The following is a 27,278-nucleotide window of genomic DNA, read 5'->3' as shown; positions in this document are numbered from 1 at the left end:
CTCTAACTTAGATTTGTTAAATGTTTGTAACACACATTGTATAGATTTTCACTTACACTCTTGTTTGAAGTTCGCAGAACACTGTACAGATCTCCAAAGAGCCTTTCACCCAGCTGATGTTGCCCCAAATTTCTTTTGTTTTAGTTCTTAATTTTAAAATTACATTTTAGTATTAATTTTAAATTAGCGTATTTCGAATAATTTGAGTCTTTTTTCAAATTAATTGGCTCACTGCATAATATAGCGAATTAATTTCATCAATGCATGTCCTCCCGTTTACTGTCGCTTTTAGGCTTCCGGTCTTAGGGACGTTAGCATCTGCTGTGAGTGGAAACTTTCATACGAAACTTGACTAGAAAGAATGGCTGTTTATAGAATGAATGTTTTTAAAATGAAACATCCATATTCTCTAAAACAGGTCGCATCGTTTGCGTTTCAGATCTTCTGTACGCTTTTGTTATTAAGATTTTTTAGGCCACTCTTTATAGACTTTGTTGCCTGTTTTAGAAGATCAGTTCAATACTTAATACCTCAAAATAATTCAAAATGGCCAACCAGAGAGATATAATTAAATAAAAATGAACAAGTAACTAATTTTAGATTTCATTTTTACAGTTTTATTAGTGGGAAGTTTTAATTAGTTTTAATAGTGGGAAGAATTCTAAGCTTTACGTGCCTAAACTTATTTGTCAGATATGAAAAAGAAAAAGAAAGAAAAACAAGCTAATATGCCAACATGTCACAGTTTAAAAATGAAAAGTCATAAGCAACAAATTGTCAAAAAGGGCATCTTTTCTGCTACATACCAATGTAACATACTGAGCACAGCAGGTTTCAGATGTTAGAAAATCATTGTCAGGAAAATGTTGATCTAAAAAAAAAAATAGTACTTCCTAAAAGACAGTTTAATACAGACAAATTTAATACAGCAGTACAGTCACATAAGCAAAGAAAATCACAATGCTGGACACCTCATATAGTTTACCTCGATAAAATAACGGATTTTTTATGAATCACTGGAGCAGCTGAATCAGTCAGTCAGAGAGATGGGCGACATTCAAAACCTGGTATTTCCCTGGACCAATAAAAAACATCTTGACTTGAGTATACAAAGAGTTCAAGGATTAGTTCACTCCAGAGTTAAAAGTTCCTGATAATTTACTCACCCCCATGTCAACCAAGATATTCATGTCTTTCTTTCTTCAGTCAAAAAGAAATTAAGGTTTTTGAGGAAAACATTCCAGGATTTTATGGACTTCAGTGGTGGCCAATGGGTTGAAGGTCCAAATTGCAGTTTCAATGCAGCTTCAAAAGGCTCTACACGATCCCAGCTGAGAAATAAGGGTCTTATCTAGCTAAACGATTGGTCATTTTCTAAAATAAATTATAATTTATATACTTTAACCACAAATGCTCATCTTGCACTAGCTCTGCGATGTGCGTCCACGACTTCAAGCTTTACGTAATCATGTTGGAAAGGTCACGCGGAAGTACCGACCCAGTGTTTACAAAGTAAACGTGCAAAGAAAATCAAACACCCTTTACAAAAAAAGGTAAAACAACGATATCGGACAATTGTGAAGAAAAATAGATTTTCGTCCTACCCTACCTTTTGACCCCGAGTGCACAGACGAAGAACTAACATGCGTGACCTTTCTAATGTGATTATGTAATGTGTGAAGATGTGCATGCGCATCACAGAGCTAGTGCAAGACGAGCATTTGTGGTTAAAAAGTATATATACATTTGAATTTTTTTTAGAAAATGACCAATCGTTTCGCTAGATAAGACCATTATTCCCTTACGCTGGGATCGTGTAGAGCCCTTTAAAGCTGTATTGAAACTGCAATTTGGACCTTCAACCCACTGGCCACTATTGAAGTCCATTATATGGAGAAAAATCCTAGAATGTTTTCCTCAAAAACCTTAATTTCTAAACTAAAGAAAAAATGACATGAATGGCATGGGGGTGAGTAAATTATAAGGAAATTTTAATTCAGGATTGAACTAATCCTTTAAGCTACAGGGCCTAAATATCATAAAGACCTTGACTGACATATTCAATCAATAATATTAATGGCAGAAGTCACACATTGGGAGCAGGTGTTGGTGCCTGTCCTGCCTAACAGGCCTAAACAACAGTCACAAAAAAATGTTGCTGACATCTGAAGTGCTCAAGCTCAGTCAAGTGGTGCCCTCCAACAGATATCTGCGCCTCCAAAAGTCTCAGGGCTTCCTCTCAGGGGAACACAGAGAAACACTTCCTCCGGCTGTGTTAGAGAGTTAAGAGTCCTGATTGCAAATGTGATGTACAGTATCTCACAGAAGTGAGTACACCCCTCACATTTTTGTAAATATTTTATTATATCTTTTCATGTGACAACACTGCAGAAATCACACTTTGCTACAATGTAAAGTAGTGAGTGTACAGCTTGTATAACAGTGTAAATTTGCTGTCCCCTCAAAATAACTCAACACACAGCCATTGATGTCTAAACCGCTGGCCACAAAAGTGAGTACACCCCTAAGTGAAAATGTCTAAATTGGGTCCAATTAGCCATTTTCTCTCCCCTGTGTCATGTGACTCATTAGTGTTACAAGGTTTCAGGTGTGAATGCGGGAGCAGGTGTGTTAAATTTGGTGTTATTGCTCTCACTCTCTCATACTGGTCACTGGAAGTTCAACATGACACCTCATGGCAAAGAACTCTCAGAGGATCTGAAAAAAGAATTGTTGCTCTACATAAAGATAGCGTAAGCTATAAGAAGATTGCTAAGACCCTGACACTGAGCTGCAGCATGGTGGCCAAGACCACTTTACACTGCTATACAAGCTGTACACTCACTACTTTACATTGTAGCAAAGTGTGATTTCTTCAGGGTTGTCACCTGAAAAGATATAATACAATATTTACAAAAATGTGAGGGGTGTACTCACTTCTGTGAGATACTGTAGTTATTAAATGTAATCTGAATCCAACTCTCCCTGCTCTTCTTAGAAGTACTGAACCCAAGCCCAGATCAGTATTTCTCTTTATTTCAATTGGATACAGTATGATACACATAACCTCATACAGGGTTATTGAAGTCTAAATTGTGCAAGTGAAACAAAACCCTGCAAAAAACTCTCAGCATTTAATATATGTACATGTGTTTCCTATTTTGAAAGGCACATTCTTTAACCCAAGAAAGCCTTTAAGAAAAGCTTTTTCACTCATATCAAAATTAACATGACTATACCTCTTTTTCAGTTGGTCCTTTATCCTAAAGAAATGGTTACCAAAGTATCAACATACCAAGAATGAACAAACATTCTCAGTTGTTTTCAATGTATATTGCACCATGCCATTAAAGACTTTTTTTTTTTTTACTATTTACTCTTTTCTTTTTTATGGTTGTCAGGACATCAAAGAGATTTTCCCTTTTTAACATGAAGCCATGAACTATGATTTGCTAGCTGGTACTGCTTGTCAATGGCACGCTGTATTTGTGGGAGGGACATTTTCATTCTTGAGAGTTTATGATATCTGTGTAGTGCAGGATCAGTCTTGAATATTTTGGTGTTTTTATAAAAGAGAACATAAAGGTATATATCTGCTCAAAATAAAATGTGTCCACATTAAGAACTTACAGATGACTCAAAGCCAACAAATATAAACTAAAAAGCAAGCAAAAATAAAATTTGGTTCTTTAACTATTTGTTTATGCATATTTCAAACTTATTAAAGACACCTATAAAAGTGATTTACTAAAACAGCACAAAACAATCAACTGACAAATCCAAGCATTCAAATAGCATATTTGAAACATTGTACATTAAAGGGATAAATAAAATCATAAAATTAAGAATGAATCACTGATGTCACATGGACTATTTATTGATGTCCTTACTACCTTTTTGGGCCTTGAAGGTGTCAGTTGCTTTGTTGTCTATGGAGGGTCAGAAAGCTCTCAGATTTCATCAAAAATATCTTAATTTGTGTTCCCAAGATGAATGAAGGTCTTACGGATTTGTAACAACATGAGGGTGAGTAATGAATGACAGAATTTTCCTTTTTGGGTGAACTGTCCCTTTAACAAGCACAATCTAAGAATCTTTCATTTTCATCTTATCACTCCAAAAAAAGTTTTGAAGTAGATTCAGTATTTTTTCTTATTTATGTTACAACCAGGTGCTGCGTGTCAGTGACTCCCCAGATCTGTCCTGCCTGTTTGGGAGAGACTTGAGATACTCTAGATGCCGAATAGCATCTTCTTGGTTGTGCCTTACATAGTACACTAAATAGGATATAACCATTGTAAACCAGCCAAACATTGTTATTAGCATAGCAAAGTCAGTGGTCCTCCGGAGTGCTGCGCAGAAGTCAAGATCAGTCGCTACCAGGATGAAGGGCATACCTTGAGCTCCCAACTCCTCAGGTTCAGAAGTGTTGCACACCACCTCAGCGAGGGAGGAGGGATCTAAGAGCAGCTGTGGCATAGCCAGCTGCAGACGGCAGTCACATAGCCAGGGGTTATGAGAGAGGTTAGTCTGGGCTCTGAGGTCGCCAAACGCCTCGGGGTCCAGTGTCTCCAGCAGGTTAAAAGAAAGGTCCAGGCTGCTTAACGAGTCCGCTTGGCCTCGAAAGGCTCCAGGCTCCAGATGGACCAACCTGTTGTGGGAAAGATCTAGTCTGAACAGCAGTGGGAGCCCTATAAATGAATCAGATGGTATGGTAAAAAGCAGGTTGTTGTCTAGGTATAGATGTCGTGTGTTGTTCGGAAGGCCATGTGGCACCGCAATTAAGTTCATGTCTCTACAACGGACCATCAGCCCACTGTCGACACTCTCTGAGCAGAAGCAGCTCTCTGGGCATTCTGCATGGTGGGACTCTGACATGCACACATCCAAGATGTGCAGAAGAAGCATGAAAGTGAGAGAAAGGCAGCTGGCCAAAGCATGACCCTCCCAGAGGAAGCTGAACATCAGGAGGAGGAAAAGCACACCAGCTTAAGACTCCAAAAACAAACAGGAAACAGGAAGAAAACAACAAGTCATTACAACTGACACCCTGCTATCATTATGCTTGCTGATTGCGGAGTTATTTTGAGGATAAATGGGCCCTTTTGTGAGGTTAATTACTATCAAGCAACTGATGGTTTTCTTACGACACAAACTTGCCTGTATTTTTTCATTTGTACAGGATGAATAAGAAATAATAATAGAAAATGATTGGTACACATCTAATTTGTATATACAGGTGCATCTCAATAAATTAGAATGTCGTGGAAAAGTTCATTTATTTCAGTAATTCAACTCAAATTGTGAAACTCGTTTTTTCCTTTCACTCAACTTTCTGTTAACATGCTTGTATACAGCACTCTGTGAACAGCCAGCTTCTTTGGCAATGAATGTTTGTGGCTTACCCTCCTTGTGAAGGGTGTCAATGATTGTCTTCTGGACAACTGTCAGATCAGCAGTCTTCCCCATGATTGTGTAGCCTAGTGAACCAAACTGAGAGACCATTTTGAAGGCTCAGGAAACCTTTGCAGGTGTTTTGAGTTGATTAGCTGATTGGCATGTCACCATATTCTAATTTGTTGAGATAGTGAATTGGTGGGTTTTTGTTAAATGGGAGCCAAAATCATCACAATTAAAAGAACCAAAGACTTAAACTACTTCAGTCTGTGTGCATTGAATTTATTTAATACACGAGTTTCACAATTTGAGTTGAATTACTGAAATAAATGAACTTTTCCATGACATTCTAATTTATTGAGATGCACCTGTGTATATGTATATATATATATATATCTGCACAATATATTCATCTATTATCTTCATGTTCGAATAAGTTTGGGAACTTAATGGGAAAAGGCGTAAATACTTACCTGACAAAAAAGATGAAAACTCGCCTCATAAACGCTGGTTTTAAGCGCATAAACACGTGTTGTATTTACATTGTTGAGATTATTTCTTTCAATTTTCCTTTGACAATGTGCTCACCCGTTGTCGTTTATTCACTTATATCCTCCTAGCGTCGGAATGTGAACGTTTCTTCATTACCCAAACGCCGCATGGTGTTTCCAAAATCTTCATTATTCATTCACAAATTAAATGGGTACAAGTTCATTCCTGTCGTGAGGACCAGCTTCACCGCAGAGAAGCCTCTTAGAGTTCTGGTGTGATTTTGGAACACGGAATCTTTCCTCTCATACACAACGCAAGATAAACGCAAGATGGCGCTGTGCGAACGATTGATTTTTCATGACGCAGCTCTATGCACCTTTCAAATCACTTCAATTCGAGGAAGTTTTTTTTGTCGATAACATTATTAATTTAATTTTCATAATAATTTAGTCTATTAAGATCCAAAACATTAAGCTATTTTTCCACAAATTAATCAAATGTTTTTTACTTTGTTGTTAATTTACAAATTATATTATAAAAATGTATCACCAAATGGTAATAACTGATTTTAAAAACACACAAAGTTGAGAATTTCTCGCTATGCTTTTATTTTATTTAAAAGTGATCTCTGACTTTTGGATTGCATGCCACAAAAACACAACATTCCATGATGTTTTAGCCTATACTATAATATATTCATTACATAAAGTCAACAGAATTACAAAGTACCATGAATCAGTCAATAAACAAATCTGTAACACTGTGACTTCATGTGCTATATTACTATATGTGACAGACTCATCTCTGCTCTAGAAACTAGCAAAGGTTAGAGTATCGTGGAGCATCGGAGCATAAATATTTGTGTTGGATAAGAAATATTTAATACCTTTAGCAACTGTATGTAAGATTATTGTCTTTGGAATACCGGTTTCAAAATCATTCTGAAGGTACACTGACTTCTAACAAGTCAAAGGAATTCGGTTTCTTTCTCACACTAGCCCCAAAATGTCTGTTCTGGGAATATGTAGGGCCTAATTCTTTGTTGAGCAGGTACGAAATGCCACGAAAAGGGCGGATTGCTTTACAACAGTGGTATTTACGACATTGAATTCCATTCACTTAACTGTTGGGGGCTCCAAAGTCGCAGAGATGGGCAAAACTACATACAGTTGTTTTAAATGTAATCAAATCAGTTCAGTTCAGCAGAGTCTGTTAGGCCAAGTTCATCTGCTGTAGTGAAGCTAGACAAAAGTCTTAGTTGATAGGTCAGACTGTGTAATATTTCTTATATTTAGGGATGTACAGTAAGCATGTCCTGTAACCATTTTATACAGTGATTAACCTTTCACTGAACCAACATCAGTCATCAACAGCAGTCTTATGATCTCTTCCACTTGTGGATATCATCAGCATCCTCCTCCAGCACTGCCTTCACGTCACCCAGCGCAATCATCAGCTGTGCCAGGTAGTATGTTGTCATAATAATGTGCTTTTTGTATTCTACATCAAAGACATTGAACTTTGTCAGTGCAATCGTGAGGTCAGAAGCCATGAAGACCAGGCTGCCCAGCAGGATGAGCGGCCGCCGTGTACGAGCAGCCAGTGTGGCCATGATAACAATGAGCAGTATGTAACCCCCTATGGCTGGGACGAGAAGGTCAGCTTCTGGTTCAAGCCGTAGGAAGGGCACCAGGTAAGCATACATTCCAATGCCGAACAACCACAGGATGAGGTAGAGAATAAAGTACGAGGCAGACGAAGATGTTGCAGAATATCGAGAGGACAGGAAGGAAATAGAGTAAAGCAAGTGGGCCAGAGCAAAACAGCCCAGTCCTAAAAAAAAAAGAAAAAAAGACAGAGATAAGACTGTGATGCAGAGCTATTATAGTTAACTAAAACTACAACCATAAAAAACTCGATGACAAAAACACAACAAAAAAAATTATCAAAATTAAAATGAAAAAAATAAAAAACTAATTCAAACTATTAATATTACAACAACACTGCCATGGAGAAATTAGTAATTAATAATATCAGTTGTTATAAGTGTATATTAAAATGGAAATAAAATGTAAAGTAAACCAAAATGAAAATATAATAACAAATGTGAATATAAATTAATATAATTTGTAATTAACTTTTTAGAAAATTCCATTATTCTGAAAGGTGATCATTTTATTCTTATTACTGTAATACTGTACACACACACACACGTGCGCGCGCTTAAAACAAAAACAGGGGAAAAAATCAATGTGATACACAAACACTTCACAATTTAAATTATAGTAATAATAATATATTATTGTGCCTTATGGTCTTAAAATAGTATGAAAAAGTGTGAAAAGTAAGAAAAGTTTGTTCCCCTCTTGACTTTATAATGAAATATGACCTGGATAGTAACCCTGATTGTCTTAAATTAAGGTATGGGACAGGAAGAAATAACCTTTACCATGGATAAAAAGTTCTGGCCAAATAAGGCAACAGTCTCCGCCCGCTGAGAGCAGCAACCCTCCAGCCACGCCCACTAGACCCCACCCCCCATTATAGCTGAGCACCAGAAGGACCAGACAGAGGATGGGAGCGGCCTTAATGCCAGCGGCCAGAAGAGAGGGGGCGGAGTCTGGGATCCACAGGTAGAAGTATATCGTACAGGATGCAAAAAAAGGGAGGAGATAAAGAAACAGCACACAGGTCTGGAAAACAAGAGATGGAGAAAAAAATGAAAACAATACAGGCATGATTTTTATTAAAAAAAAATACAGTCTGCACTTGCTGTGCTCTAAACAGAATTCGATCAGTATTACAACACTTTAATTAAACATTAAATGCAAATATCTTTATTATAAAAGAAAATCACACAGGATGTGTGTGTGTGATTCTAAGCTAGAAAAATTATTTTGTGACTAAATGTGGATCTAAATGAGTAAACTGGATGTGGTAGAAGTGCACAAATAGGCCCACAAGAGCAGAACACAGGTGTCTGTATTTGTACGCAGGTGTGTGTGTGTGTTTGCTGTGATTACCGTGTTCCTGCGTTGTCTGCGGTCATGAGCACTCGTTTCCAGGATGTCCATCTCTGTCTTCTGGCCTAAACAGTCACACACGCAGCCTTCTCAGATGTGGGCCACATATTCCACAGCTGCGAGATCTGCAATACCTCTGTCAACTATGTATGCCAGGGTGTTACATTGGCTGGGGTAGGTCTGGACTTTGGACCATTATGAGTGATGCGTTATCTGTCAGATTGTTCTGTCATAAACAACATACACCCCTCACTCTCTCTCTCTGTTTCTGTGCCTGTCTCTCTCTCTCCGTCTAGGTTTCTCTCTGCATTATGGCCTGTTACCCTGTAGCGACATCATCGCCAAGAGCAAAGGTTTGATGATTGAGACACAAGTTCAGAGAGATAAACTTTTTATTAATACTAGAAAAGCATCTTTCCCCGTCTGTTTGATGTCTTTTCAGCTTCTTTCAGCTCATTCACTTTATGATGTACATGTAGGTGTCAGTAAGCATAGACAACACACATCATTTTTATAAATATAATATGTATTTTTTTACATCTTGTAATTATTCTAATAATTACTCTACTACTTATTCGTTCTAGTTCTTATTGATCATTAGCTTCTCAGTTGTTAGTGGTTTTAACAGCATGGTTGTAAAATCTGTTGCAATTCTGGAGATATTGCCATTTCCCCCACTTTTACCCACTTGAGGGCGCCACAGAGCTAAAGTGTTATGATATAAAAAGGGGGAATTATTGTCATACTTTTCTCATTTAAAGTATAATATAAAATTGTTGTCATACATTTGTTAATAAGTGTGATTTGAGACGTGTATGTAGATTTTTGTTACTTGAAATAGCCTAATGTAAACGAAATAATAAATAAAAATATTTTTAAAACTTGATGCACTAAAATAACTAAAACTAACATAAAAATAAAAACAATATAGACATTTTTTAAAAACTAAAATAATTTTACAAATGAAAAAAAAATTACTAAACCTTTAACAAAAATAAAATGATAATGCAGAATATAAAAATTAAAATGAATCAAACTAATAATAAAACGTAATAGTATCTCAAAGACACTAAAATAACTTTAAAAATCACTTTTTCCATCATGAATAATACTACAGTGCTCCTTTAAAATATCCAAAGCCAATGGATTCACACAGAGTCTAATCATTAACAATCCTGGCCAACATGCACTTTAACCTGCTCTATCCCACAGTCTCTCAAGTTCAAACAGCGAAGGGAGAGATCGGCGGACATCGAGAAGAAAGAGAGAGTGATAGAGAAAAGGTGAGGAATTAGCAAGTAAGTGAAGGTTGTGAGGACAAATTGTGCCGGTGAGATCAGTGTGTTCGTGATAAAGGAAGGTGGAGAAAATGAAAAAGGGGAGGAGCCAAAGTTTGAATCAAGAACATGTGTGGGGGAATAAATCTAGTGCATGCTGGTTTGATGTTCTAGAGTTTACAGAATTACATTTGTTATTGTGTAGATGTGAATAATAATAAGCTCTCTTGAACTACTTTAGCAGACCGACCAATAAGAAAAATAATTTCATGATTCATCTGCTGAATCCCTTATCTCACTTTTTAGAGATGACTGATAGAGCTTTAAAGGTTGGAATCGTGGGATATGGACATTTAGGTGAGTTCTCCAATGAAAACTTCTGTTTCAAGAGCCACAACTTTCTCTACTTTGATTAAATTTGCACTTGAAATCTAATGTTGCTGTAGAGCTGTAATCACTCTTATGTTCAGTATCAGTTCATGTTCTGTCAGAACATGTGTATTTAATCTCTTCTCCTTTTTCAGGCCAGTTTCTTGTTGAGAAGATCCAAAAGGAAGGACCTGAGGCAGGACTGCAGTTAGCATTTGTTTGGAACCGAAATGCAGACAAACTTAGAGATTCACTGCCCAAAGAGCTGATTCTACATGACCTCTCAGATTTCACACGCAAGTAAATTTTGTATTTGTATATATAAAGTTTATATACGCTTGTTGAATATTTGTTTAAGAGACTGCAAAACAGAGCGTGTTACTGTGACACTTTACAGGTGTTTTATGTGTGTTTGGCGTTTCAGAGACACCGATGTAATAGTGGAGGTGTGCCATCCAATGATAGTTAAAGAGTTTGGCATCAGATTTCTGTCACATGCTCACTTCCTGGTAACTTAAGTCTATCCTTTATATTTTCACCTGAAATCCTGTCTGTCATAGTATTTACATTTATTTCATAATGATAATTAGCTGTACTGCCCAAGTAATTGTTAAAACTGTCTCTAATCATGCTTTCCCTTCCTCAGGTGGGCAGCCCTTCTGCCCTTTCTGACCCCCAGCTTGAGCAAGATCTTCGCAATGCTGCAAAACAACATGGGAAAACACTTTATGTGCCCAGTGGTGCATTATGGGGTGGCCAAGATATTCAAAAAATGAATGACAGTGGAACTTTACGGGTAAGACTATTTTCTTATAATTATTTTTTTTAATACAAGGAATTCAAGCACTGTTCAAAATTTAAATCTAACTGTCCATAAAAAAAAAACATTTATCTCCAAGGGGTGGTCTGCCTAAATAAAAATACTACATATTATCCAAAACTAAGTTCAACATAAGTGTCATTGTCCCTGCCACATGAAATTATATGAAAGTAAATTTCAAATGTCTCTCTTATAGGCTCTCTCCATCCGAATGTCTAAACATCCCTCTTGCTTTCGGCTGACTGGTGGTCTGCTCTCCGATTGGAGGGAGGGAGAGGGGAGGCGGGTCTTGTACCACGGCTCAGTAGCAGAGCTCTGCCCCATCGCCCCAAATAATGTGAACACTATGGCAGCTGCGGCTATAGCCGCATCAAAGCTGGGCTTCAATGGGGTTACCGGAGAAATAGTCTCAGACACTGCGTGAGTCGCAAACTGGACCTCAAAAACCTGACATTAACACTCAAAACCTTTCCGTTACACAGAAAACTGCCTCCATACATAGACCAGGCCACTTTTAAAGTTGGCATGAAATTAAAACATATTGATCTTACTGTAAATGACTCAGTCATGCATGTTTCTATTTTTCTTTTTTATTCAAGCTTGTAATTCTTAATCAAAATAAGGACCTTCTGGTGAAATGCCAGACTTCTCCAATCAGTTTTTGGGTGGTGCTTGGGCGTTGCTATGTCCTGTAATATCTATAGGATTCAGAATGACTTTTATCATGCTGCTAGGTGGCTCAAGTAAAGAAAATGTACCATTAGTACGACTAACCATTAGTATGAGCTATAGGATTTGTAACGCGAGTGTTACTGGAATCTCTCTTTCCCCTTCTCTCCAGATTATCAGACTACCATATTGTGGAGGTTGAGGTAACTGGTCCAGATGGGTTCACAGTGAAAACAGTGAGACAAAACCCCGCCAAACTGGGAGCTGTAACAGGAAATGCCACATACAATTCCTTCTGGAGCAGCTTACTGGGTATGTATAAGAAAGACAGATGGAGTAAACCGATGCAGTGCACTGCCTAAAACCCCAGTATGCACTGAACATCTTTAGCCAAATCTGGATTTACACAGAGAACGCAAGCATAAAAAAACATCTTTTGGAACCGTCCACTTTGCTTTCTGTTCTGTTAAAATTTAACAAAGTCCAAAATGGTACACGAATATGCGGTTACATATCTCTCTGTGTCATTTGAATTTCTGTTTGTCTTTTTTCAGTCTGCAAGGGTCATGGAGGGAGGGTATATCTGTGTTGATAACAGTGGATTGCTGCAGAAAGTTTACCGAAGAAAAACACACGATGTGGCACATGATGAATTAATAAAACAAGTGTAATGGTAATAATGTTGTAGACTTTAATTTCAGTTTTACAGCTGTGATAGACATGACAAACTCTAACAGTGCTGGTGTATATTTGTATTACAGTACCAATGTTCCAGTGTATCCGTTTGGCTGGTTAGCTTTACCTACATCAATTGCTTGTCATTTAACTGAAACCCTTTTTTTAAAATAACCCTAGAAAACTTCTGGATAGTTACTGTGTTTGTGACGGTACATAATACTGTGAAGGGAAATCTGGCAGTGAGTAAAGCACTGTAAGAATGTTTTCAGAATACAGTACATTTATGCAATCTAAAGTCTTTTAAAAGATGTATACATTTCTTGCTTTCGTGAAACACACAAAGAAAAGTTTAGCTCTTTGAAATTAGCACAGTGAAAGTGAATAATTACTAGGACTGTCAAACCATGATTTAAAGTAAACAGCTTAAATTTGGGTCTGTCCTTCATATAAAGATACTGTATGACTTCAGAAGACCTAAAGTGTGAGTTTTAAGGACTATTTGTATGATATTCATATTATAATTGTTTGGCCCTGATCACCCTCTGTGTTAATTTTTTATATAGAAATATATAACATGAACATTCTTCAAAACCTCTTCTTTTGTGTTCCATGGAAGAACAAAGTCGTACAGCTCTTTTAAAGAGTGTATAAATAATGTTTTTTTCTTAAACCATTCCTAATAAAGGTCTCTTTAAAAATGTTTGTAACGTTTATTTTTATCATTTCACATTTATTTGTATCGTCTTTTAACAGTGGCCATGTGAAAGTCAGCGGCACACAGCTAGATGACAATTTGGTATGAATTGTCATATGAATAACTCTAGCTACTATTTAATCCGTTGTTGTTTTTTTACTAAGCTTCTTATGAAAGACACCAGAGAAATCTTTCAACAGAAAGTCTTAAAATCACATACTATGGCTCACCAAATAATTAAATATCTTATTTATTTCTCTTCAGAAAACCAACATGTAGACATACTGTTTGCAGGCTTTACTTTCACTTTTAGGGGAGTGTTATGTGTGTGTGTGTGTGTGTGTCACAGTGTATACAAGTGCCTCACAGTATAAACTACAGAGTGTGTAGGTATGCATGTAGGGGTGTGTTTTAGTTTTTCTCAGGAAGACTAACTGTCTGATTCTTGTTCCGGTTCGGCATGTTGAAAGGTTGGCGGATGTTGACCCGGTCTTTCTCCGCCTCCAGATCTTCATCATATGGTTCCTCTTCATCCTCAGCCTCACTGTGATGAGGAGATGAGTGAAGCGAGTGGGCGGGAGACGGGGGCACAGAGGCGGGCCGCGGGTAACGGAAGCCTGTGGCCTGAATTATGTAAATGAAATAATATAGGTCAACAAATATTTACATCCAGTTTTTAAGACAGCTGTCCAGAGCTGTCAGAGGTGCCCCTTTTTTGCCGTTTTTTTTTTTTTTACAGCTTGGCATAAGTAAATATAAATTCCTTAAACATTAAAATTAGCATGGAAATAAGACTTTAATAATTTAAATGTGATTAGATATCACATTTATAAAATCTCATATCCAGGGTTTTCAAAGGAAAAATACATTGAGGACGTGAACTAACACAAAAAATCTTGACTTGTAGCTATTTTAGCTTATTGTAATGGTTGTTGTCGTCTTATCTTAAATTATTTTAAGTCATGCTGAATCTCTGGTTGAGAATCACTGGTCTAGATAATTCAACTTAAAATAAAACGGACAAACAATTTCAATTTCACCCTTCATCATTTTTAACTTACCGAAGTGGGTTCTTGAGGCTCATAGATGAATGTGTCCGGGAAAGCTTTCGCTAAAGCCATATGGCGGGCAGATATGTAATACTAAGAAACAGAAATATGCTATATTAGTTCATGAACAATAACCTGTTAGTTTTGTTGTTTTGATACAGAAAGTGGACACAACATGGGTCCTTGGTGGTCAGAAAAGCAATTCACTGTGTGTTTTGTGTGTGTGTAGTATCTGACCCTGCCCAAATATCTCCAATCTAGCAGGTCACTGAGGCGCTCTGTTCGGTTCCTCTGAATGATCCTCTGCCTGCGGCTCTGCTGACAGAACTGAAACAGGAAAGACGTCAGCTGATTGCAGGACTCATCCACCCCACGGTACCGTCGATCCAGAATATAGATACCTGAAAAGTTAAGAGTTAACAAAAATGTACATTACACAATGAAACTAAATAAAACTGATTCAAACAAAAATGAGAAAATCTTGTAGCTGCTGTTCATTAGTTCCATTGTATATGTACAACTCTCACCATAAGCTGACGGGTCAGCAATGTGCTCCTCCATGAAACAGCCAAACCCAGACAGGTTAGTGGAGATCGATGGGATACCCATCACTGTACATTCAGCTAAAAAAAAAAAAAAAGATGTGTGCATTGTGTTAAGTGGATGTTATTAATACAGAGTTCACAAACTACCATTCAAAAGTTTGGGGTCAGTAAGTCTGTTTCAGGTTTTTGAAAGAAGTCTCTTTATGCTCACCAAGGCTGCATTTATTTGTATTAAAAATACAGTTACACCAGTAATACTGTGAAATAATGTTTTTTTAAAATATCAAATGATCATTCAGAAATTATTCTAACATGCTGATTTGGTGCTCAAGAAACATTTCTTATTCTCAATGTCAAAACTATAAAAAAGTGACGCATTTACGCTCACTTTGATAAATATAATGTATGAATTCTGAAATATTTAAAATATTTAAATACTAAAAATATTTCTTGTAAGTATAACAAGAGATATAATATCTTGTTTATATACTAAAACAATGTTACCATGTTACTGACCAAACTTTTAAATGGTATATATACACCATGGAGGAAAAAAAATTTACTTAAATGATTTTTGTAAATGGCTGCAATATAACAAAGAGTGAAAAATTTAAGGGGGTCTGAATACTTTCCGTACCCACTGTATATACATATACTGTACATACACACACACATATACATAGTATGTGTAGTTTTACCTGGTGTGTATCCCCAGGGCTCATAGTAGGATGGAAATACTCCAAGATGGCAGCCTCTCACAAACTCCTCATAGTCCATCGGCAGGAGAGGAGAAGTGGAGGAGAGAAACTCTGGATGGAAGATCACCTAGCAGAAGAATATGAGGCATTAAAGGTGCATTAAGTATTTTTTTACATAAATTACCGTTGAATACATCGATTATAGTATAGTGTTTGTGTGTGTGTGTGTGTGTGTGTGTATATACCTTGACTCTGTCCTGAGCGGTATTAAAGAGGCCGATACGGCGGATGCAGTTGAGGATGGGGTCACTGCTGTCCTCCAGCATGTTGTGAGAGCAGACGGGGGGCAGGCACTGGCGCTGGGTGGCGAAGATGGCACGTTTCATCATGGTGAAGTCCTCTTTATCTAACATCTTAGACACATCAGGCAGCTGCCCTCTAACAACGAGAAAGAGAACAATGTCACGCCTCAGAAGAGATGACATAATACAGCTGAAACACAAAAACCAACTCACACTAAAAGTGATTCGTAGAGTTTCTTCCCAAAGCGCTCCTTCACAGTCTGAGCAGTGTCCCTGACAATACAACAAAGATGCAATGTCACAACAACATTCATTCACTGCTTCAACAGTCCCTGAGTCCAAGCAAAAATTTGGGGGAAAATTGTCTACGGGTTTTTGAATATGAGTGTGAGTAAATAAAACATTTAGTTTTAATAATTTTAACTACTCTATTCAATCAGGTGACATTATGACTACTGTTTATTAAACATATAAATAAATAAAAATGAATGAATGAACAAACAAGCAAATAAATAAATTCCTTCCTACATCATCACACATCCATCATTCACTGCAGAAAGACAAAAGAAAACGTGTAGTTGTGTTAGGATGCTCTAGGCCAGTGTTGTTATTGTTAAGTAAACCTAAAACTAAAATGATCAAAAACTTTTTTTTTTTTTTTTAAAGCTGAAAATATTTATTAGATGAGATGCTTAAAGTTAAAAACCTGGCAACTAACTGAAAATAAGTTGACAAAAAAAATAAGTTAATGCTGAATTACTAAAATTATTCAAACTAAAACAAAACTGAATTTAAAAAAAAAAACTTTAAATAAATAATATTTTAAAAACAAACTAATATAAAATGTCAAAAGCACATCATAAAATTACTAAAACTAATAATAAAATAAATAATAAGAGCCAATTCAAAATATCAATAAATACTATAAGAGTACATAAATAATTCTAAAATAAATGTGCTTTCAACACAACTTGATTGTTGTTTATTTTAAGCGAGTAGTCGGAGCTAAACGGTGTCATTTTGGTTAGCAGTCCTCACAGTGCAGTTGTCATGGTTACCAGAGCTGTTTCCGTACGGCTTGGCCCTTCAGGGTCTCCACGTTGAAGTTGTTGGTACGAGCAGGCATGATGAAGAATGCTATTATGGTCACATCACTGTGATTCACCTGGATGTACAAGAATTTTGTTTCAAATCAAATTTAAACCTTTTCTAAAAAAGATTCTTCATCTTTATAACATTTTGTGTTTGTATTGTGACTTATCGAATGCACATACATCCTAAAACGCAATACTGACCCTCAGCAGGTAATTAAGTCTGGCCAATGCTTCAAGAAAGATATCAGCTCCTTTATTTGAGAATTCATAGCGTCCAGCAATGAAGAGAAACACGGTCTTGTCAAGGTTAAAATCTAAATGCCTGCACAAAAAACAAGAAGAGAAAACATGTACACTGCTGTTCAAAAGTTTGGGATCAGTAAGATTTTAAGTCTCTTTTGCTCATCAAGGCTGAGTTCAGGCATTTGCTTAAAAAAAAACAACAGAGAAAAAAAAAAAGTTATACTGTGGAATATTATTACAATTTAAAATAAGTTTTCTATATTAATATACTTTGAAATATAATTTATTCCTGTGATGGTAAAGCTGAATTTTCAGCATCATTACTCCAGTCGTCAGTGTCACATGATCCTTCAGAAATCATTCTATATGCTGATTATAATCAATGTTGGAAACCTGTGATATTTCTTTTCAGGATTCTTCGATGAATAAAGAGTTCAAAAGAACAGCATTTATTCAAAATAGAAATCCTTTGTTACAATATACACTACCATTCAAAAGTTTGGGGTCAGTACTTTTTTTTCTTTCTTTTTTGAAAGAAACTAATATTTTTATTCAGCAAGGATGTGATAGTAAAACCTTATATTTTTAGACTATTATATATATATATATATATATACAGTGGGTATGGGGTGCTGTGTGTACATTAATGAGGAAAAAAAATTAACTTAAATGATTTTAGCAAATGGCTGCAATATAACAAAGAGTGAAAAATTTAAGGGGGTCTGAATACTTTCCGTACCCACTGTATATATATATATATATATATTTATATTTCAAATAAATTATGTTTACTTTTTATTTATCAAAAAGTCCTGCTCACAGGTTCCAAAAAAATATTAAGCAGCACAACTGTTTCCAATGCTGATATTAACGGAGTATCAAATCAACATATTAGAATGATTTCTGAAGGATCATGTGACACTGGTAACCGGAAAGTAATGGCTGATGAAAATTCAGCTTTTATCACAGGAATAAATTAAATTTTAAAATAGAGAACTGCTTTTTAAAATTGTTATAATATTTGACAATATTGCCGTTTTTTCTGTATATCTGATTAAACAAATACAGCCTTGATGAGCAGAAGAGACCATTAAAAATCCCAAACTTTTGAACAGCAGTGTATGAGAGAGTGTTTTGCAGATGTACACATGAATACGATTGCATGACGATTGTCTTATGAGCTCTGACCCGTAGAAATGGCCTCTGACAAACTCCTGGATGCGCGCTTTACTCTGAGCGTGGAGGTTCTGGAACTCGTGCATGGCTGAGAACTTCTTCACATTCAGGCCGTTTGGAGTCACAATATCTGACAGAGAAAGATGAACGTGGGTATCTTTAGCAAATAGACCAAATAGGGTCAAAAAGCAGCAGCTTCCTGGCAAAAGTCCAGTTCTGAACTAAATCAGGTAGCATCCACAGTAATGAAATGAAGCCAGAATCCCTTTCTAATACCAGATCAATCTGCACATGATGACATTTTAAATTCTGTCATCTGACTGATTCATGACTGCATTTTGTAGCTATTAGGATGTAGAGAAAGCAGTACAAGCAGGAACTTAAGTCACCTGGTTTCCGTTTTAGTAAGTGCTCGGCCTCAATGGCGGTGATCTGAGAGACGGTGGTGAAGACGTGTGCACAGCGGACTGCTGCGCGCTCCAGACAGTACCGGTGATAGATCTGCCGGTCACCTGCCTCTTTATCCACATTAAACTACGCATGGAGAAATAACCACAGACACTTCAGGAAGCTTTCTTTAAATTAAAGGTGGGGTATGGATTTTTTCAAAAACTCTTTAGAAAACTCAGTCGGGCCGAGTACCAAAACAAACTTGTAGCCAATCAGCAGTAAGGGGCGTGTCTACTCATGATGTGGAGGAGAGAGGGTTCAGTGCACAGGACGGACATTAGCCGAGCCGAGCGACAGAAAGATAGAGATGGTGGATAAAAAACAAAGGAGGAAAACATCTGCGGAACAAAAGAAGGCTTACGATAAAGCAAGACGTAGGACCCGTGTAAATATTGAATCAGCTTTCCAGCGCTGGAGAGAACTCAAGGAGCGGAAGGCCTGCGATCATACGCCGAGGTTGCTTTGTTTCTTCTCGATAGGGGAGAAACACCGTGTCTGCGCCGCAACAGCTAAAGTCTGTCTAGTACACAGGACGCGACAAAGCGACCGCTGAAAATCATTTGAAATTTGTGTCAATAAGTCATAAATAGAAAACAGCAGCAGTTTTCTGTCGGGGATTTGTCGTGTCGTGCCACGCCGCATCCAGTGTACACCATTGATATGTATATATATCTATGGTGTAGACAGCATCACTGATTATAACGAGTTCTATAGTATTTTGTCGAGCTGCACTGCGCCACTCGCGTCCGGTTGCTTAGTTTCACAGAACTAATCGTTGCCTGGGTACGTATATGTGGGGTAGAGCTATCAAAATAGGGGCGAGACCCTTTTGGGGTAGGGGCGTGTTTGTTTTGGTGATTTGAAATATCAACATTGGCTACCAGAAATCCCTTACGCCACCTTTAACTATCTGTTTATCCAATTAGAGCATCATCTTGGTGTCAAACCAAAATGTGCTTAAAAAACAGGGAAAGTTTTCTAAAGAAATCTGATTCTATCTGGCGAGGAGGTGTGGGTTAAACAATATAAACAGTAATGAGGACATATCATATATCCACAAAAACACATTCTCTCACACAAACCTCAGCAAGGTTGTTGTAGAAGTCAACGTTCCCAGCACACAGGTATCGGCCAAGCAGTGTGGCATGTGTGGTGAAGATGGTTGCTACGGGTAATTGACGCTGCCTGCATAAGACGAGCCCCAAACCTGCCAGCCACTCGTGAAAATGCGCTGCGATGTGAGGAGGTTCGTCACATTGAGCTGCATACTGAAACATATTCAAATTTTGATTAATGAGAATCAACAATATTGTGGGGGGGGGGTGTCCAAGTTGATGTATCTTTTACAAAAAATGTAATTCACTGGATAACCAAAATATAGGAAATAGGCATAAGCACATGGCTATTTAATTTCTATTAACTAATTATAACTTTTTTTCCCATTGAGTTTTGTTGGGAAAATAACATGCACATTTACACTATTAATATAGATATTATAAAAAGACAGACTGACACACACCTCCCATGTTGCTATAGTTAACTAAAATTAAAACTCTTAAGTTGTTGTAAATTAAAATAAAGCAGAGATAAATCCTAATATAAATTTTAGATGTAAAACGTAAACTTAACTGAAATAAATAATTTTGACGTTAAAGTACTAAAATTACTACAACTAAAACTCTTGATACTAGAAATATATTAAAAAAAAAACGAACAAAACAACAAAAGGACATAACAAAAAAAATGAAACAAACTAAAATTAAAATGAAAACTGAAAATACAAAAAAGCGATTTCAAAATATTAATAAATACTACAACAGTGTATAAATAATACTAAAACAAAACTGCACACCTCTCCCAGTAGCCATGCAGTGAGGAAGCCAAAGAGAATAGCATCGTTGGCCTCTCTATCGAACCAGGGCACACCAATACTGCAATTCTCCCAGAGTTCACTCTTCCAGCGGTCCAGAGACCAGGCCGTGAAGCCCACGTCTAGCAGAATCACATATGGAGAGCCTTCAATCAGCCAGCGACCAAAATATACCTAGAGAAGAAAGGAGAGGAAGGAAATTAGAAATTGTCACTTCGCTAGAGATTTAAATTGATACCATTCAACAGAAATAGCATTCTGAAAACTGAGACTGCACATGTCTGTGCAATCTTCATACAGTTTCACCTCAATTTTTCAATAATCACAATTCAAACTATTGGGAATGCAACTCCTGGTTTGTTAGTCTGAACACATCACGGTGTATCAACAACAGATGAAGCCACTTGGACAAGCTAGCAAACATTTTTAGTTAATACTTTCTAAGAAAAACCTGGATGTGTGGGCTTTGATTTTTACAAACTCGTTTCTGTTCATGTTGACGGCAAAGTGACTTTGCAATAACTCAGGCACCAATTTACACAGCGTCTCTCAGGGGGAAATTTCCTCAAAGAACTGAAATAGACCTCAGTCTGGCTGTTGGACACCGATATAGCCTTTAACCTTTAACGCACACACACACACACACACACACACACACACTAGAGAGATGTCATACAAACACTCTCCAGAATGAAGGTTTAGGGTTTCACTGTGGATAAGAGCAGATTAAATCGGGCTGTGTGGTGTGTGTGTGTGTGTGTGTGTGTGCACATATTAGTTTGGAAAAATGAGAGGTGAACAAATCTACAGCTAAAAACTGCCTTTCTTTTTCAATATTTATTGAAGTGTGTGAATGTGTATACCTTGCACCCACTGCTGTTCATTTTATCAATGGTTCTCCTGAGTGCTGCATTGCAGGGTTCGATCAACTCCACTTGTGTCCTGACACTGGACTCCATATATGGGCCCACCAGAAAGTAGTTCTCGCCCCATTCCTCGCAGGTCAGACGCGCCTTGGTCTGGATCACCGTGTAAATGCCACCAACTGCCACAAAACGAGAGTGGTTAGGTAACCTTTAACAGATGATTAGGTACAGGAAAGAGGAGGCTGCCCAGCCCTTTGAACTCAACCTCCTTGACCTTTATCTAATCTAGCTGTCAATAATATATAATATTCACAGAGTGCAGCAAATACCAACACCAGAGTCACATGACTCTTGTGCCCCTGAGTATGTGGATACAGTATCTGTGAACGCTTGGCAGTTGAGTCATGTGGCGTATAGGTTTTTGTGTTGTGACAACAACAACAGTGTCTAGTTTCTCCTTTCCAAAACTGTAGATGATTGTAGACTGTGTTCAAATGAATAACTCTCATAAAGTCCTTCAAAATAATTAGGCTTAAAAATACATTGTTGTTTTATCACGTTATTTTATTGTTGGTTAATACTTGTATTATATCAAAAACCTCTTGTCTCAAATATTTACAGAGTATATTGACACTTTGTGGAAGATTCAACAGGCTTTGTAAAATGCAGTATGAACTGTTTACTAGTCTGGCTCTGGTTACTGAAGCTTAAACCTTTCATGAAACAGAAGATAAACTGCAAACAGTCAAATATTATAACCCTTAAATGATTTATCTCCCACTTGGTGCTCAATTCTAACGGAGCAAAAAAAATTAAGTTTTAAAAATTTGATTAGGTCAGGAGAATAAACTGGAAATATCCTTTCAATACATTCCTACAGCATTCTTCCTATAGTCCTATTTGTTTTCTGTGCACAAAGAGTAGATGGCATCAGGGTCATCTACTCTTTGGTTTCAGGTATCAGGTCCATGTCCATGTCCAAAACAAACATGATATTATGCTCAAACAAACTATGATATGATACTTTTTATAGTATCATACTATAGTTCAAATACAATATGATACCTTTTAGCACTTTTCTTGTTAGTGCACTCATGACATGTCAATGTAACAACGCTATAAATATCTTAAAACTAAATTTACACTACTGCTCAATTTTTTTTTTAATTAATAGGAAATTAATACTTTTATTCATCAAGAGAACATTAAATTGATTAAAAGTGACAGTAAACACATTTATAACGTTAGAAAAGACTTCCATTTCAAATAAACTCTGAACTTCATATTCACTAAAGAATCCTTGTTGATTTTTTTTTTTTTTTTTTTGGAAAAAAGTTTTCACAAAAATATTAAGCAGCACAACAGTTTGTGCAGCAAATCAGCATATTAGAATGATTTCTGAAGGATCATGTGACACTGAAGTCTGGAGTAATGATGCTGAAAATTCAGCTGTGCCATCACAGGAATAAATTACATTTTTAAATATATTAAAATAGAACTCAGTTATTTTAAACTGTTATGACATTAATTTCCCAATATTACTATATTTAATGAAATAAATGCAGCCTCGATGAGCATTCTAGAAGAGATTTCTCGAAGAGGCAGGTCAATTTAATTACTTACCTTAAATACTACAATTTAACTTTGGGGGGCCACCACTGTTACATAAGTGGCGCCCAAACAGGGACTTGAACCCTGGAGCAGGTCTTTGAAAAACATTTTAAAAATCTTACTGTATTCCAAACTTGAATGTTAGTGTAGATCTTTGAAGGTATGAGTGTAAATGTCTATGATGACACATTATCAATGAAACATCATATCCAAGAAAAGAAACATGCCTTTATTACCAGTGTTGGGCCAGTTACTCAAAGAATGTAATATATTACTCATTACTAGTTACTCCTTTCAAAAGTAATATTGTTACTTTACTTATTACTTTCTGGCAACAGTAATTAGTTACACTACTAGTTACATTACTATTTCTTCACGCCCCACAGAAGTTGTAACGGTGTATCTTCCACATGAAATTCTTCTAGAATGTTACTAACAACATATTTCTGCCTAATCATTTGACCAAAATCCACGTTGGATCGGAGTCAGAAGTTATTACAAACACTCAATAGTGATTGATGATGACGACATTCAAGTAGAAGTGTTGTATTAATCTCATTAATTGTAATGTGTAGCTTGGAGCTAATTGTAATTTCTCCATTACCCATATACGATTATATTTCATTATGTATTTTATCAAAATCACATAAGTTTGTAAGAAACTGTTTAATTTACCCAAAAGATTTTTAATTATAGTAATATAATGTACCACATGCTGATCAGAGGGATGTGGGTGGGATGTAATACCAGAGTAAAGTACAGCCACAACGTACACAACAGTGTTCAGATCATCTTTTTTCCTGATAAAATCAATATAATGCAATATTTCTATCTGCTGAATGTAAGCTTTTCCATATTCCAAGCTTGCCTGCTGCACTGGGGACATCACATGCATGTGCAAGTCGTGAAAATTATGAAAATAAATCTAGGAATTATTTGATTGTTGGATTTTAAATCAGCGGGGTCGAGGCATAAAAAAGAACTAAGTAAATAAGCTGTTTTATGGATGGTAACTGTAATATTACTGAAATCTTATTAGTAATTAGTTACACTACTAGTTACTGCAAAAAGTAATTTTATTACAGTAACTAAGTTACTAGTAACTGCACAACACTGTTTATTACACACCTTTATTAGCGACCTCCCATGCGATCTCGAACAGGACTGCATCCTCCCGATCGAACTCTTCGTCCCATTCCTCCAGGCCAGACAGGGAGGTGACCGACAAACTACGTGCCAGTGGCATGCTGGGTAATGAAATATAACAATAATATCAATCAATCTATCCATGTTTTTAGATTGATGGTCTCATTTGTATTGAACTCCTGACATTTGAACTAATATGTAGGCCTAGCTTACATCCATCATACAAGTGTGAACCTTATATGATGTACCACTGCCAAAAGCCATCTACATCCAGGGTCGTTTTAACCATTGGGCTAGGCGGGGCTGAAGCCCCGGGGCCCGAGCAAGGAGGGGGCCGATGATTGGCTGTTGAGTAGATTGACTGGAGCGCCGATCGCCAAAGCCACCATGCCCCCCACTTGTTAGCGCTGTTATTTAGTTGAGCTTTCCCGTAAATTCCATGCATTACCATTTGAGATTGAAAAGTAAAGTTTGAATTTGGTTTACCAATCAAATGCATTTATTCTATATTTGACTTTTGAACGATATGCGCATGTATCTATCAGGTGATTGCTGCCCAGTATGTCTGCATTCACCGCTCTTCACTTTGTTCTGGAGTAATCTGGAAATGGTCGCACAAAGAACAACATTCCAATAAGTAAAAATGTCAGCAATTCTAAAAGAGAGAGGGGCTCAAAAAACGAAAAACTTCAAAAACAAACAACATAAAAAACATAATTTGTTCATGGACATTACGCTGCGGGGCAGAATTCATTCTGGTAAATGTGTCCGTTAAAACGGTTTCTACCTGATACACCTGCTCGTATTACTGACTACACTTTCGCTCCTTGTGCTTAAACAGTCAAATACACATAGTTATGTGTCAAAATGCCCGTCTTTGCGAGTATCCTCGTAAACACAGTTATTTGTGTCTTAAATGAATGTTAATAGTTAAAGATAAAGCATGTGTAGGCTATATGAGATCCTTAGCCTATATGATGAGATCTTAAAAGGATATTCACCCAAAAATGAAGATATTGTCATCATATACTTACCCTCAAATTGTTCTAAACCTCTATGAATTTCCTTTTCCTCCTCAACATAAAAGAAGATATTTTGAAGAATGATCGTAACCAGTTTCTGATCCCAACTGACTCCAATAGTGTTTTTTTTCATATATGGAAGTAGTGAGGGCCCAGCAACTGTTTGGTTACCAATATTGTTCCAAATATATTATTTTGTGTTCAACAGCATGAAGGAATCTCATACAGGTTTAGAACATCAACAGAATTTTCATTTTTGGGTGAACTATAATGCAGCCTAATATAGCTGTCGATAATGTAAATCAAACATCAGAAAGAAAATTACTTGCTGTCCTTGACTGAATCACTTTTATAAAATAAATAAGAATGAATGTATATTGAATTTATACAGTGAAGACTATTCAGTCTATTTGCACATTTTCTTTATACAATATTTATTATTAAGTGCTTTAAGTTTTTCAAGTAGGCCGATTTCTTATGATCTTTCTGTTGTAGCTTAATTTGTGACTGTTTACTTGTCTTCAGTAAGCTTATTTTTACTTAGGCTATAGTATTATTTTTTGTGATATTGAAATTGGTAACACAAATAATGAAATTTCAGTGCATCAAGAATTTTGATATGGTATAAAAATCCTAATTAAAACTTATATATATATATATATATATAGGGTACAACGGGGCTAAAGGTGCCCCAGGGTAAAAGGCGCCTTTGATATTATTTTCATCTAAACCACTAGATGGCACAAAAACGTGGCGTAGCACTTTCCAAAACATCAGTTTTTCAAGATCCACATGTATATTTGTCTGATCTTTGACACGATCGCGCAGCAGTGCAAAGTTGATTCTGTGCTTACTTGATCTAATATTTTATGTTTTTAAAAATGTTGTAGATTTAAGTAGCAAATGAGAATCGCTAAAATTAATGCATATATTTTGAGACAAGGGTCTTCTTTGTGATTTTCAGTGTTGTTTTAGATGATTAAAGCAACAGTTTTTAAATAACGAAAGAATATGTAAAAGTATGATATTTTAGCCCCCTGCTGTTGGGGCTAAAGGCGCACAGTAATTAATATGATAATGAATAGATGGCTGACTTTTCCATATGTTGACATGACTTGGTTAGATTCAGATGGTAAATATCATATATTATGTTGGGTATCCATGTTAGAGATAATCACCATGTTTAGAATGAAACCATCATATTTAAAAACATGATATTAATCATATCATATAATTTGCTGTTACTACTGTAAATATATATTAAATTATTATTGGATCTCCTTCAATACTCTCAGAATCTTTACTTATTAAAACGATTTTGTTTCTGTATTTTAAAATATATTGTTTTATATTAACACATTTTAATGACAGCATATTTATTGGGGGAAAAAATTAATACTTTTCTTTTTTTAAAAAGCAGAAAATAGTACAAACTTTGCTAAAGTGATTGTTTTGAACAAGTATTCACTTAGACATTATTTAAAAAAAAAAAAACTTTTAGCTGAAGTATTTGTATAAATACCGTGAACCTTTTACCCCGTGTGTGGGGTAAAAGGCCCCTCTTGCCACCTCATACATTTATACAATTTTTAAACAAAATAAACAACTTGAATGATTCATTTTCACACAAAGTATTTTGCTCCATTAATGTTCAGTACAACGTATATATTTTTTTTCTGCAATTATACATTTTAGGTGCAGTGAATGGCACATTTTTTCTTAAGGTGGGTCTTTAGCTCCATTGTACCCTATATATATATATATATATATATATATATATATATATA

General features: G+C 36.3%; 4 protein-coding genes across 5 annotated transcripts in view; 1 reads left to right on the top strand and 3 right to left on the bottom strand.

Annotated features, from left to right (window-relative positions):
* Nucleotides 1-4,161: 4,161 nt before the first annotated feature.
* LOC107568245 (leucine-rich repeat-containing protein 3B-like) lies at nucleotides 4,162-4,965 on the bottom strand. Its single transcript, XM_016254183.1, has one exon. The coding sequence runs from the start codon at nucleotides 4,963-4,965 to the stop codon at nucleotides 4,162-4,164; it is 804 nt and encodes a 267-aa protein (XP_016109669.1).
* A 1,525-nt stretch (nucleotides 4,966-6,490) lies between these two features.
* Nucleotides 6,491-9,078, bottom strand: LOC107567558 (lysoplasmalogenase-like). The gene is made up of 3 exons (XM_016253251.1): nucleotides 8,913-9,078; nucleotides 8,339-8,582; nucleotides 6,491-7,722 (listed from the first exon to the last, which is right to left on the bottom strand). Exons 1-3 carry the CDS (start codon nucleotides 8,961-8,963, stop codon nucleotides 7,268-7,270), a joined length of 750 nt encoding a protein of 249 aa, XP_016108737.1. The 5' UTR covers nucleotides 8,964-9,078; the 3' UTR covers nucleotides 6,491-7,267.
* Nucleotides 9,079-10,115: 1,037 nt separating this feature from the next.
* aspdh (aspartate dehydrogenase domain containing) lies at nucleotides 10,116-13,472 on the top strand. Of its 2 annotated transcripts, none has more exons than XM_016253233.1 (8): nucleotides 10,116-10,210; nucleotides 10,496-10,546; nucleotides 10,714-10,858; nucleotides 10,983-11,067; nucleotides 11,205-11,354; nucleotides 11,575-11,798; nucleotides 12,220-12,359; nucleotides 12,602-13,472. In XM_016253233.1, the coding sequence occupies exons 2-8, from the start codon at nucleotides 10,498-10,500 to the stop codon at nucleotides 12,637-12,639; spliced, it is 831 nt and encodes a 276-aa protein (XP_016108719.1). In that variant the 5' UTR covers nucleotides 10,116-10,210; nucleotides 10,496-10,497; the 3' UTR covers nucleotides 12,640-13,472. The 2 variants fall into 2 exon arrangements, with proteins under 2 accessions (XP_016108719.1, XP_016108725.1); XM_016253239.1 differs by having other exon boundaries at nucleotides 10,118-10,195.
* A 115-nt stretch (nucleotides 13,473-13,587) lies between these two features.
* The window catches only part of gys1 (glycogen synthase 1 (muscle)), a 17,969-nt gene continuing 4,278 nt past the window's right edge, over nucleotides 13,588-27,278 (bottom strand). Inside the window, exons 2-16 of the mRNA XM_016253228.1 lie at nucleotides 24,452-24,570; nucleotides 21,710-21,891; nucleotides 20,829-21,020; nucleotides 20,059-20,244; nucleotides 18,916-19,060; nucleotides 18,539-18,656; nucleotides 17,309-17,429; nucleotides 17,072-17,178; nucleotides 16,227-16,286; nucleotides 15,957-16,149; nucleotides 15,712-15,838; nucleotides 14,996-15,091; nucleotides 14,706-14,869; nucleotides 14,481-14,561; nucleotides 13,588-14,043 (exon numbers count right to left, since the gene is read on the bottom strand). Coding sequence (XP_016108714.1) covers nucleotides 13,831-14,043; nucleotides 14,481-14,561; nucleotides 14,706-14,869; nucleotides 14,996-15,091; nucleotides 15,712-15,838; nucleotides 15,957-16,149; nucleotides 16,227-16,286; nucleotides 17,072-17,178; nucleotides 17,309-17,429; nucleotides 18,539-18,656; nucleotides 18,916-19,060; nucleotides 20,059-20,244; nucleotides 20,829-21,020; nucleotides 21,710-21,891; nucleotides 24,452-24,569 — 2,103 coding nt within the window. The 5' untranslated portion in view covers nucleotide 24,570 and the 3' untranslated portion in view covers nucleotides 13,588-13,830. The remainder of the gene's footprint in view (nucleotides 14,044-14,480; nucleotides 14,562-14,705; nucleotides 14,870-14,995; nucleotides 15,092-15,711; nucleotides 15,839-15,956; nucleotides 16,150-16,226; nucleotides 16,287-17,071; nucleotides 17,179-17,308; nucleotides 17,430-18,538; nucleotides 18,657-18,915; nucleotides 19,061-20,058; nucleotides 20,245-20,828; nucleotides 21,021-21,709; nucleotides 21,892-24,451; nucleotides 24,571-27,278) is intronic.

Source organism: Sinocyclocheilus grahami, unplaced genomic scaffold (genome assembly GCF_001515645.1).
Source record: "Sinocyclocheilus grahami isolate Dianchi unplaced genomic scaffold, SAMN03320097.WGS_v1.1 scaffold27.1, whole genome shotgun sequence".
Taxonomy (NCBI): domain Eukaryota; kingdom Metazoa; phylum Chordata; class Actinopteri; order Cypriniformes; family Cyprinidae; genus Sinocyclocheilus; species Sinocyclocheilus grahami.
Note: the sequence above shows the minus strand (reverse complement) of the source record. Positions and strands in the feature narration are given on the sequence as shown.